General features: G+C 38.8%; 1 protein-coding gene across 1 annotated transcript in view; it reads left to right on the forward strand.

Moving 5' to 3' along the window:
- Positions 1-13,240, forward strand: part of LOC109699364 (uncharacterized) — a 58,565-nt gene that overhangs the window by 36,273 nt on the left and 9,052 nt on the right. The window contains 1 exon segment of the mRNA XM_074058137.1: positions 11,578-11,586. Coding sequence (XP_073914238.1) covers positions 11,578-11,586 — 9 coding nt within the window.

Genomic DNA, 13,240 nt, shown 5'->3' on the forward strand with positions numbered 1-13,240 from the left:
GCACTTCTTTTGTTCTATGCCATTTTTAGCACTTGGCACAGTTTATTATGGCCTTCCTATTGTGTGGTGGTACACAGTCTTGGCCTTAACTTATGTTTCCCTGATGCCAAATGATGCTCAACATCTCTGCCAAGAACCCTGTACAATATCTAATTTTTGCTTCCAATTATCAAAGTTTGAAAAACTCAAAAGCATATATATATGTGTATATTTATCTACATATATATAACTCTTTGTTGTTTTTTCTTCATTTCTGATATTTTGTTTCCTTCCATTAGTTCCTTTTCATCTATCAGCACTTCTTTTATCAATTCTCTGTTTTGAGACAGGGTCTGTGTAGCCCAGGTTGGCCTCACACTTGTAATCCTCCTTCCTCAGCCTCCTGAATACTGGAATAACGCCTGTGCCACCACACCTCGCTTCCTTTATCAATTCTTTTTGAGCAGGTCTACTGGCCAAAGCATTCTTAAGTTTTCCTAGGAACTGAGCTCTGTTCTTTCTTCTCTCTGCAGTTATTTCTCTTTTATCTATTAAGGATATTTGATCCACCTTATAAATGGTGGGCCCTCTTTATAGCAAAAATAAATATGGTCATTTATAGTGTGTGGCAGAATTCAATCACAACTCTGTTAAGTAATTCATCCCTAAAATTTTTTGAGTTTCTAAACTATGCCAGGCAGTGCTATAGACACTGGGTACAAATCAATGAACAAAGCAGGTAAAGTGATGGTAGAGCATGAAGGAGACTTGAGTTAAATATAAAGTAGAGCTCAGTTCAGATAAGTGCTAGGCCTAACAAGCACAAGGCACTGAGTTCAAACCCCAGTACCACAAAAAAAAAAAAAAAAGGGCTGGTGGATATAGGCCCTAAGTTCAAACCCCAAGATAAGTGCTAGGAAGAAATACAAAGCCTACTAAGTTCATAGATTATAATTAAAGATCTATTTTAGCAAGATTTTTTTAGGAAAGGCTTCTGGGCAGATGTCATTTGAGCCAAGACTTAAATGTACTGAGGGGAGGTATAATAATTGTAAGTACAAGACTGGGCCTTAGTTTTCCTATTGCCTTCCTGCCTCAAAATTCTCTAAAAAGTTTGTAAAAGAAGACAACATCCCAAGTCACATTCCAGACCTAGAACTTAGTAGGCTGGGACCCAAGAGTCCATTTCTAAGAACTTTCTGATCTATATTAAATTTAAGCATCTCTGCCCAAAATTCTGGATTAATCCTCCCATTACTACTCCCAAACTGTAACAGGATAGATTCTGGACAGATACTTTTCCAGCAAAGACTCAGTCTCATGTGCTCTCCCAAGGAGGCCCTTGGATCCCCTCTACTTGTCCTGTGAACCTGCTAATCCTGCCACAAGTTCCAGTCAGCTTGTTTCTGGAATTAACCAATTAAGAGTCCCAGGATGGACTGCCCTGAGTCCTGGTGGACCAGGTGCTGAAGTTACTTTTCAGATTGTTGTAGTGTAGATGAATGGGTCTGCAATTTAGTTCTGGTGAGAACATAATACTCTTAGGAAATTAAACAATTCGTACTGTATAGAAATTAGAAAACATAAAATGAAAATTTAATTTGTAATTAAGACTCAAGAATTAGTATCTTCCTCCCATATCTTCAAAGGCATGTAAATATATCTTATGAAATATGGGTCAAATCTACTTTATAGTTACTATATGGTGAACTTCTACATCATTAGTCATTAAAACTTTTAAAAGTTGACATCTTTATGTTAACAAATGAGAATTGCAAAAATTGGAATTTGTTCTGAGTAAAAACTTAAAAGACATTCTCTACCTTGAAGACAACCCCAAACGTAATCCAAATGTTTTATTTAGCCAATCACAATTTTCAAAAAGATAAAGTTTATTTGTTCCAATAACAGTATCATAACATATATATACACATTATATTTTTTGTCCTCTGAATAATTTATTTATATACTGCACTTGTACGTTCTTTTTAGTTGGTATATACTGTTATGCATGAGTGGATGTTCCACAATTTATCAAAGTAGTCATTGTATGTCCCCCATGTTTTAATTACAAAAGCTGCTTAGCAAATAAAATTTTAGAATTGCTGTATCGAAGAGAATGAAAAATTTAAATTGGATCTAGGTAGTCTTCCAAAAATGGAATACCTACTTAAATCTGCTACAATTACACCTCTTACACTTCATGAGCAGCATTTACTCTAAAACGTGCGTTTCTTTCGAATTTGTTTATGCATTCCCATAATTTCATATTCTGAAATGCCTCTCTGTCATAGTCAGACCTGTTTTTATCATGTCGGTGAGCACCGTCTCCCTGTAACGTATGGACGTCTGTAAACCTAATTTATCTTTCTACCTGTCCTGCATTAGAGCGTCATCTCTGCCATACGGACAACGGCCTTCCTCCAGGATGGCTGCCCCCACGGTGCTCGGCTAGAACGTCACGTACTACGTGCACGTGGGCGACGCCATCTTTCCCCACCCCCGCGAAAAACGAAAATTGAACAGGACGCTGCTGACGCTTTGCCGGCCTTGGACAGGCACTGGTCTGTGAAAACGTTCTCGGTTAGAATAGCGTTATAAAACGTCCTTCGTAACCAGGAGAGAAAGGCATCAAGGTGGCCAAGAGTGATTTCAATTTCTTCTCTGCCGTTGTGGTCCCGCCCATTAGCAACGTCACGATGGGCGTGGCCTTGTTACTCCACCTAGCCAGGCCCTCGGCCGGAACTCGGACTTCCGGCGACGATCTGAGATTCTCTTCATAACATCCCCCCCACACAAATACACACGCACACACCACACGCACGACCGCGGAGGGAACTTCCGGACCGGAAGTAGTTTCGCTGGGGAGACGGGGATCTGCAGCTGCCGGATGTGTGTGCCGCGGTACGGGAGCAGGTGAGCCGATATCGGGACGTGGGCTCGCCGCCCGTGAGGCGTTTGAACGCAGTCACTGAGGAAGTTAGCCTTTAGGGATGAGGCGTTTGGCTATAAGTGAAAAAAGATGATCGGCCAAGCGACCGTCGCTATCAGGGTGTGGGTCCATGTGAAATCTGGGAAGTTTGCGTCCGCGTTGGCGTTTGCCGGGCGGTAGGGACGACACCATGGCGGTTTCTTGGACGAGTTTGGGGTTAGGGATGACGTTGAGGGTCCAGGACCTCTGGAGGGTCGGTGACTTCAGGCTCAAACCTTGAATCCGGGAATGGCTGCATTTCCCATGAATTCACTCCATCAAGTTCCAGTTCTCATGGGCCTTACTAGAAACGTTTTTGTTTCTCCACATCACTTCACGGTTTCCCCAAAATTCAGTTTGTTTTGAAGTGGTCTAGTTATATGTTTGCCATTATATGTGTAGGTTTTGTTCTTTTGCCTCTAAAATATAGTTCTTTTGGCTATTTCTTTGTAGGGTCATTCTGACCAATATAAAAATATCTCATTATAAACCTATATTCTGTTCTATTCCCAAATGTGAGCCTTCCCCCCCCCCTTTTTTTTTTAAATTTTGCTTACAATAATCTGTATACACATAAGGACAGTTTTGTCACTTAATTTTTCATCATGAGCATATTTGCAAAGGAGATGATATTTATACATTTTTAAATACCCCCACAGATTGGTGAATGAGTGTCTTGAGTCATGTAAATTAATGTGAGTAGCACCAATGGAAAATATCCACAATGATTCAGTAATACAAATTCTTCCACCCCTACATAAAGAGGTGTTGAGATTGTTTTGTTAGAGGAGGTTCCGTTAGAGGAGGGTTCCAAACATTTCTGCCTGTGTTTATTTCTTTTTTTTTCTTGGTTTATTTATTCATTTATTCATATGTGCATACATTGTTTGGGCCATCTTCCCCCCACCCCTTGCTTTCAGGCAGAACCTGTTCTGTCCTCTTCTCCAATTTTGTTGAAGAGAAGAGGTAAGAGTTAATAAGAAAGACATAGCATTTTTGCTAGTTTCAGATAAGGATAGCTATACAGAGAGATTCTTAGCTTTGCTTCCATGCACATGTGTATTATAACCATTGCACATGTGTATTATAACCCCAATCAGTTCATCTCTACCAGACATCTTCACTACTTCCTGGTCACCTTCCTATAGTGACCTCTGTCGTTTTAAGGTCACTATATTAACTTCTCTACAATGGGCACATCAAACACTTTGAAATTTTGGGTTTCCTACCTTTCCCTGTTCCTCCTGTATGTGTTCTTCCCTTAGCGTGTGACCCATGTCCAGTAATATTACTGCATTTGTTTTAGGTCTAAAGTCCACATATGAGGGAGAACATGATTTTTGGTCTTCTGAGCCTACCTAACTTCACTTAAGATAATGTTCTCCAGTTCCATCCATTTACCTGCGAATGACAAGATTTCATTCTTCTTCATGGCTGAGTAAAATTCCATTGTGCATAAATACCACATTTTCTTAATCCATTCATCAGTAGTGGGGCATCTTGGCTGTTTCCATAACTTGGCTATTGTGAATAGTGCTGCAATAAACATGGGTGTGCAAGTGCCTATGGAATAACCTGAGTCACATTCCTTTCAGTACATCCCTAGGAGTGGGATGGCTGGATCATATGGCAGATCTATGTTTAGTTTTTTAAGAAGCTTCCATATTGTTTTCTAAAGTGCTTCTACTAGCTTATATTCCCATCAGCAATGTATGAGGGTCCCTTTTTCCCCACATCCTTGCCAACATTTGTTGGTGGTGGTGGTTTTGATGATGGCTATTCTAATAGGGATGAGGTGGAATCTTACTGTGGTTTTGACTTGCCTTCCTTTTATGGCCAGAGATGGTGAGCATTTTTTAATGTGTTTTTTGGCCATTTGAATTTCTTCCTTTCAAAAGTTCTGTTTAGTTCAGCTGCCCATTTCTTTATTGGTTCATTGATTTTGGAGGAGTTTTGTTTTTTGAGCTTGCTATATATTCTGGTTATCAGTCTGATATATAGCCTGCAAATATTTTCTGCCACTCTGTAGGTAGTCTCTTCAGTTTAGAGACCATTTCTTTTTTTGTGCAGAAGGTTTTTTATTTCATGTAGTCCCATTTATCTATCCTTTCTCTTAGTTGCTGGGCTGTTGGGGTTCTATTGAGGAAGTCCTTGCCTGTACCTATTGCTTCCAGAGTATTCCCTGCTCTTTTCTGTACTAGCTTCAGACTTTTGGGTCTGATATTAAGGTCCTTGATCCGTTTTGATTGATGCTAGGACAAGGTGATAATCATGGATCTAGTTTCAGTTTTCTGCAGGCAGATAACCACTTTTCCCAGCAATATTTGTTGAAGAGGCTGTCTATTCTTCATGTATATTTTTGGCACCTTTGTCAAAAATAAGATGGGCATAGCTGTGAGGATTCATATCCAGATCCTCTGTTCTGTACCATTCGTCTTCATATCTGTTTTTATGCCAGTAACATGCTGTTTTTATTGCTATGGCTCTGTAATACAGTTTGAAGTCAGGTATTGTGATACCTCCAGCATTGCTCTTTTTGCTGAGTATTGCCTTGGCTATTCGTGGTCTCTTTTGTTTCCACATGAACTTTAGGGTAGATTTTTCAATCTCTGTGATGAATGTTACTGGGATTTTGATGGGAGATGCATTGAACATGTAGATTGGTTTTGGTAGTATAGCCATTTTTATCATGTTGATTGTACTAATCCATGAGCACGGAAGATCTTTCTACCTTCTGTAGTCTTTCTTCATAGGTTTTTAGTTGTTCTTGTAGAGGTCATTCACATCCTTTGTTAAGTTTACTCCTAGGTATTTGATTTTTTTTTCTTTGAGGCTATTGTAAATGGAATTGTTTCCATATAGTCCATCTCAATTTGTTCATTGTTGGTGTATAGAAAAGCTCATGATTTTTGTAAGTTGATTTTGTATCCCACCACCTTGCTGAAGCTGTTTATAATGTCTAGGAGTTTTGGGATAGAGTTTTTTTGGTTTTTGAGATATAGGATCATGTCATCTGCAAATAAGGATATTTTGACAGTTTCTTTATTCCTTTTATTTCTTCTTCTTGCCTTATTTCTCTGGCTAGAAATTCCAGGACTATGTTGAACAGGAGTGGGGAGAATGGGCACCCTTGTCTCGTTCCTGATTTTAGGGGACATGGTTTCAGTTTTTCTCCATTAAATATGATGTTGTCTGTAGGTTTGTCATATATAGCCTTTATAATATTGAGGTACATTCCTTCTATTCCTAGTTTTCTTAGAGCTTTTACCATGAAGTGGAGTTGAATCTTTTAAAAGTCTTTTTCTGCATCTATTGAGATGATCAAGTGGTTTTTGTCTTTGCTTTTATTATTGTGCTGTGTAACATTTATAGATTTGTATATGTTGAACCACCCCTGCATCCCTGGGATGAAGCTGACTTGGTCATGGTGAGTGATCTTTCTGATGTGTTGTTGGATTTGGTTTGCCATTATTTTATTGAGGATTTTTGCATAAATGTTCATTGAGGAGATTGGCCTATAGTTTTCCTTTTCAGATGTGTCTTTGTCTGGTTTTGAGATGCATGTAATACTGATTTCATAGAATGATTTAAGCAGTATTCAGTGCTTTCTATTTCGTGGAAAGTTAAGGAGAGTTGGTATTAGTTCTTTAAAGGTCTGATAGAATTCAGCAGAAAATCCATCAGGTCCTGGACTTTTCTTTTTTGAGAGACTCCTTGTTGCTGCTTCAATTTCATTTTGTGTTATGCATCTATTTAGTGGGTTAATGTCCTCTTGGTTCAGTTTTGGATGGTCATAAGTATCTAGAAATTTGTTCATTTCTTCAAGATTTTCAAATTTATTGGAATATATTCCAATATATTCCAGTAGTTTCTGATGATTCCCTAGATTTCCATGGTGTTTGTTGTTATCTCCCCTTTTGCGTTTCTGATTTTACTCATTGGGGTTTTTTCCCTCATTTCAATCAGATTTGCTAGTGGTCTGTCAGTCTTATTTATATTTTCAAAGAACTAGCTTTTTTGTTTCGTTGATTCTTTGTATGGTTTTTTTGTCTCTATTTCATTAATTTTGGCCCTTATTATTTCTCCCTTTCTGCTTGTTTTGGGTTTTGCTTGTTTTTGTTTTTCTAGAAGTTTGAGATGGAGCATTAGGTCATTTATTTGAGCTCTTTCTGTCCTTTTAATATATGCACTCATGGCTATAAACTTTCCTCTTAGGACTGCCTTTGCTGTGTCCCATAGGTTCTGGTAGGTCATGTTTTCATTCTCATTAATTTTCAGGAACCTTTTAATTTACTCTTTTATTTTATCGGTGACCCATTGATCATTGAGCAATTCGTTGTTTAGCTTCCAATTGTTTGCATATTTTCTGCTGTTGTTTTTGTTGTTGATTTCTAGTTTTAATGCATTGTGATCAGATACAATTCAGGGGATTATATTTTCTTATATTTGCTGAGGCTTGCGTTGTTTCCTAAGATATGATTAATTTTGGAGAAAGTTCCATGGGCTTCTGAGAAGAATGTATATTGTGCAGGTGTTAGATGAAATATTCTGTAGACATCAGCTCAGTCCATTTGATCTGTGGTGTGATTTCATTCTAGAATTTCTTTAGTGATTTTTTTGTTTGGATGACCTATCTATTGGTGATAGTGGTGTATTGAAGTCTCCCACTACCACAGTATTGGAGTCTATATGTGCTTTTAAGTCCTTTAAAGTATGTTTGATGAAATTGGGTGTGCTGAGATTGGGTGCATATAGTTGATAATTGTTATTTCCTTTTGGTGTATTTCCCCTTTTATTAGTAAGAAGTGTTCTTCTTTATCTTATTTGATTAATGTAAGTTTGAATTCTACTTTGTCTGAGATAAGTATTAATACTCCTGCATGTTGTTTGGGGCCATTGGCTTGGTAAATCTTCTTCCAGCCTTTCACCCTAAGCCAGTGTTTGTTTCTGTCAATGACATGGGTCTCCTGTAAACAACAGATTGTTGGATCTTCCTTTTTAATCCAGTTTGCCAGTGTCTTTTGATGGGGAGTTGAATCCATTGACATTCAGCGTTAATATTGATAGGTATGTGGTGACTCCTGCCATTTACTTGCTTTTGTTGTTTAAGTGTTTGATTGTGTGCAGCTAAATCAATGTTACTCTCTGATTACTTGTCTTTTTTTCTCCTGTGGTTTGATACTGCTTGTCCTCTCATGGTTTTGTTTGCTTTCATCTTCTGTGTGCAGAATTCCTTGGAGAATCTTTTGTAGTGGTGGTTTGATGGTCATGTAATGTTTTAGTTTCTGCTTATCATGGAAGACTTTTATTGCTCCATCTATTTTGAATGGTAGTTTTGCTGAGTATAATATCCTAAGGTTGAAGTTATTTTCATTCAGTGCCTGGAATACCTCACTCCATGCTCTTCTTGCTTTTAAGGTTTCCATTGCAAAATCTGCTGTGATTTTTAATGGGTTTACCTTTATATGTTACTTGCTTTTTCTCTTTTACAGACTTCAATATTCTTTCTCTATTCCCTGTGCTTGTTGTTTTAATGATAATATGTCATGGGGAAGTTCTGTTTTGGTCAAGTCTGTTTGGTGTCCTGGAGGCTTCCGTACCTGAATGGGCATAACTTTCTCTATATTTGGGAAATTTTCTGTTATTTTATTGAATATATTATGAATCCCTTTTACTTGGACCTCTTCTCCTTCAATGCCCATGATTCTCACTTTTGGTCTTTTGATGGAGTCGGTGAGTGGTGAGTTCTTGTATATTCCTTTCGCAGGTCTTGAGTTGTTTGACTAACAGTTTTTCCTTTAATTTCTATTTTATGTTCAAGTGCTGAGATTCTGTCTACCACTTGTTCCAGTCTGCTGGAGTAGCCTTCTACTGTGTTTTGTGTTTCTGTTTGACTTTTTTTTCTGAGGTTTTCCATATCATGGGTCACTTCCTTTTTAATATTTTCTATTTTCATCTTTGGTTCATATATCTACTTATAGTGTTCTCTGTTTCAGTTTGGTGTTTATTTAGGGCTCTATGAGTTCGTTTTTTTGTTTCTGTGTCTTCTCGTATCCTTTTATTTTTGTTGTCTTGAAATTTCTTGAGTGCATCTTGTACATTTAGGTTAACCATGTCTAGTATCTCCATGAAATTCTCAGTGATTACTTGCAGGATATCTTCTTTGAGGATTTTTGTTGGCATCACTGGGTTCCTTGGTGTCATTTATCTTTGTTTTGTTGGAGTCAGGAACTGGGTATCCATTTTCTTAATTTTCCTCTGAATCCTGTATTAAATTATTTTTTGTGGTTTCCATCCCTTTTTCTTCTTCCCATCACTCCACTTGATTCTGCGCAACTCTTCTTGATAGGCTAGTTGGTGGTTTTAATCACCTGTTTTCTTTCCCTTGATCTAATTTTTCTTTTGTGACTGTTTTGGGTTTTTAGCTAAGTTGGTGTGCTATTACTATCCCTGGTCTGGGTGTAATTTAGTAATACCTAATTCACAGGTTTAATATCCTACCCATAGTTTATATGTTATATAGAAGAATCCTTAGTGGTAATATCTATAAACAGTAAGAGCTGGGGTGTTAACGTTTGTTAGGCTAGCTATAGAAATTTGGGGAGTTGGATAGGGTGGCACTGAACAGAGGCAGGAGGTGGGGTAGGTGAGTGGGGAAAGCAGTGCAGGGGGCTGCTGGTTTTTGTGGTCCTTGTGTGTGTTTGGGTGTATTTCTGTTGTAGTGGAGGGTGCTTGTGTCAGGGATTGCAGGGGTTGGGGTTGTGTAAAGTTGGTATAGTAGGTTTGTCAGTGAGTGATGAGTGTATAGTAGGGAGGGGTAGTCTGGTGACAGGTTTGGGGAGAATGGGAAGGGAAGGTGAGGGCAGGGGAGAGTGGGTGAGAAGGGGCAGAATGAGTTGTTGGGCAGGAGAGCAATGGATTGTAGCACAGGAGAATGAGGGAGAGTAAAGGGGGTGAGAATAGGGATGACAAGATGAAGATTGTTAAGTTGATCGTTAAGTCTAGAAAGAAAAAAGTTAATAGGAATAGAATTAAAAATAGAAACCCACAATAACAAAACAAAAAAACAAAAAAAAAACCCAAAAAACAGTTGGAAACAACAAACAAACAAAACACACAAAGGAAAAAAAAAAAAAAGAAAAACACCAGGTTCAGGAACAGTAGAATTTCAGTCTTAGTTTAATTTCTGGAGTTACTCCACTGACATCCATTGCTGGTATTGGCATATAAGCAGAAGCTCTGCAGTGGTCTCATCAGATGATTGGCTTGTGAGTAGTGTTTTGTTCTTCTGTCTACCAGTTAAATTGAAATTTTGATGCTAAGTAGCTTTGCCAGATCATGCAGGGTGGTCAGAGCTATTGATTTCCCCAGCTGATAGCTGTGTTACCCTTTAGCTGCAGCTGCTTGGTCAGCTCCTTCCCCAGTGAGGTGGGGCAGTTCAAGTTTGAATGCTGCCCTCAGGTTCAGAAGGTCAGCTCTGTAGTCCACTAGTTGCCCTGCTTTGGAGGTGGCTTTTCACTGTGCTTGTTTACTGGGATTTCCTTGCTAGGGGGGTTTATTTCTTTGCCTCACTCCTTTCTCTGGGGCAGGTTCAGTGTTCCTTAGCCTCCTCTGCTGCCAGTGTGTTATGATGGTTCACTGTTTGTTTTTCACTTTTGCTGGGCAGTTTGGCTTTGGGTGCTGCTCACTGGCTCAGGAGATGAGGTCTGTGATCTGCTACCTGCCCTGCTTCAGGGAGTGGCTTATCACCTGCCCACTCTGCCTTTCTACATTTCCAGTTTTTGTTTACTGATAGTTCACATTGAGATTAGCTCCTTGCCCTTCCCGTTTTCTTGGGTGCACTTTCAGCATTCCTGCCCTTCCTGCTATTGTGCTAATTACAGTAATGAGGGGAGAGACAGTTTGTCCAGGGGCTGTGCTGGTTTATCCCCATGGTGGCTGGGGGAATTCCACTTGACACGTGGCCCTCACCTGTTTGTTCTGTCGAATGTCTCACAGGCAGCTTTGGAGCTGGTGGTAGCTGCGGCGACGGCAGTGGCCGTGGCGGTGGCAGCCTCCATATTTTCTTATTGTAATATGTTGTGGGGAAGCTTTCCCTGGTCTAGGGGTTCAGGTGTCCAAGGTTTGATTGTAGTTGGTGCTTTATTTCTGCTTGATGGAGGAGGAGAAGAGAAGGAAAGAAAAAAGAATCACCGTGGGACAGAAGGGTTTCTGAATGCCATCTTGCTGGCTGTGCAGTGGGTAGCAGCTGTTAGGTGCAATTAAAGGCTGATTTGTGGGTCAGTGTTTGAATTTTTTCCTGCACCTAGTGTGATGGCAGTTATTATTTTGGTTAGAGGCAGTCTTAGAGTTACCCAGGTGTGGCTCCAACTTCTCAGGGAGGTTTTGGATTCATGGAGGTTAGGCTTTCTGCTTCCGTGCCCTGGTCGCCATCTTGTATCCTCCCTGTGTTTATTTCTTAATAAACTTTTTGCTTGACATGTTTTTGTAGTTAAATATATGTTGCCCACACTTAACACATGTGCTGCCACTGAGCTGTATCATACCCAGTCCCATTTGGTACTTTTTCATTCACTCTTTTTTGTATTGTAGAAAAAGAATCTTTTGAAGTTTTATTGAGGTTTCAGATTCACCAAGTATATATATACATTTTAGTTATTTTAATTGTGTTTTTGGAATTGTGCAGCCATTACCATAATCCAGTTGTAAAGCTTTTGCTTCACTACTCCAGAATTTCCTGGGCTTCTAGCACTCAGTCTGCTCTTACACCCAGACACACACAACCACTGGTCTTTCTGCTCCTGTACATTGGCAATTTCTGAACATTTCATATAAACAGAATCATAAAATATGTAGCCTTTTGTGGCCATTTTAATTGAGCATATTTTTACGTCAGTGTATGTTACAATTATCACTTCATTTTTCCTTTTTTCAGTTGAGTTATTGACAATAAACTGCACATACTTAAAGCAGACATATGAGTAAATTTGATGTAGATATATCTGTCTAGATATGTACTATTTGAGAAACCATCACCACAGTGAAGAAAGTGTACACATTACCTCCATGAGTTTTTGGTGCCTCTTTTTTTTTTCCTTTGGGACAGGGTCTCACTGTTGTAGTCCAGGATGTTCTGGAGCTCCCAGTCCTCCAGTCTCCTAAGTACTGAGGTTACAGATGTGGACTGTCTTGCGTGGCTTTTTGTGCCTCTTTCTAATTTATCTCTGTTATCTGACCCTCCCCAAGGAGGTACTGATACCTTTTTTCATTACTACAGATTGGCTTATATTCTTGAACTTTTATTTAAGTAGAATCATACAGTATGTACTCTTTTATCTAATATGTTTCACTTGACATTAATATTTTAGGACATTAACATTTCATGTTTGTATCAATAGTTGCTTTTTTCTTGCTTGGTATTCCATTGTAGGGATAGCAAGTCATTCTGTAAGATTTATTTTTTATTATACAAAATAATGAGTTTCATTATGAGGAATTATTAGCTTATTGAATGGTGGGTGTTTGTATTCACAAAGCTTGACAGTTAGAAATAAAGCTTCTGTAAATACTCATGTTAAAGTCTTCATAGTTACATTCATTTTCCTGGGGCAAATCTCTAGTTGAATGGCTAGAGTATGTGGTAGGCAGAACTGCTAAACAATTTCCCAATATGGTTGTACTTAGTATTCCCACCAGAAGCATATGAGCATTCTGGGGTCTCCACAGCCTTTCTAATACTTGCTATTTTAGGCACTGGAATAGATGTAGACCAGTATTTTGTGGTTTTGATTTATGTCAAATAATGGCTCATGATTTCAAGCATCTTTTCATGTGTTTATTTGCCATCCATCTATCTTCTTTGTTGAAGTATGTGTTCAAGTCCTTTGCCAACTTTCTCTTGGTTGGTATTTCTTTTAAAGCATTTTCATTAGCATATATTAGAGGGCCATTCATTGTGACATTTCTGTGTGTACTTACAATGTACCTTGGTTAGGTTCACCCACACAATCTCTTTCCCTCATCCTCCTCCCCCCTACTTAAAATGATTGCAACAGGTTTCATTGTTCTAGTTCATATAATGTAAAGTACATCAACCATATTCAACTTCCTTTATCCTTTCCATTCACTCCTTTCCCTAAGTACCCACTCCCTAACAGCACCTGTTTTACAATCCTGTTGTTCATTTTTAAGTCCATATTCATTGTTCAAAAAGGGTTTCACAGTGGTATTTCAGCTGTACCTTAGTCAGATTAACTCCCTTAATTATTCTCCCTTACCTTTGCCTATTCT

This window comes from Castor canadensis, chromosome 16, assembly GCF_047511655.1.
Source record: "Castor canadensis chromosome 16, mCasCan1.hap1v2, whole genome shotgun sequence".
Taxonomy (NCBI): Eukaryota; Metazoa; Chordata; class Mammalia; order Rodentia; family Castoridae; genus Castor; species Castor canadensis.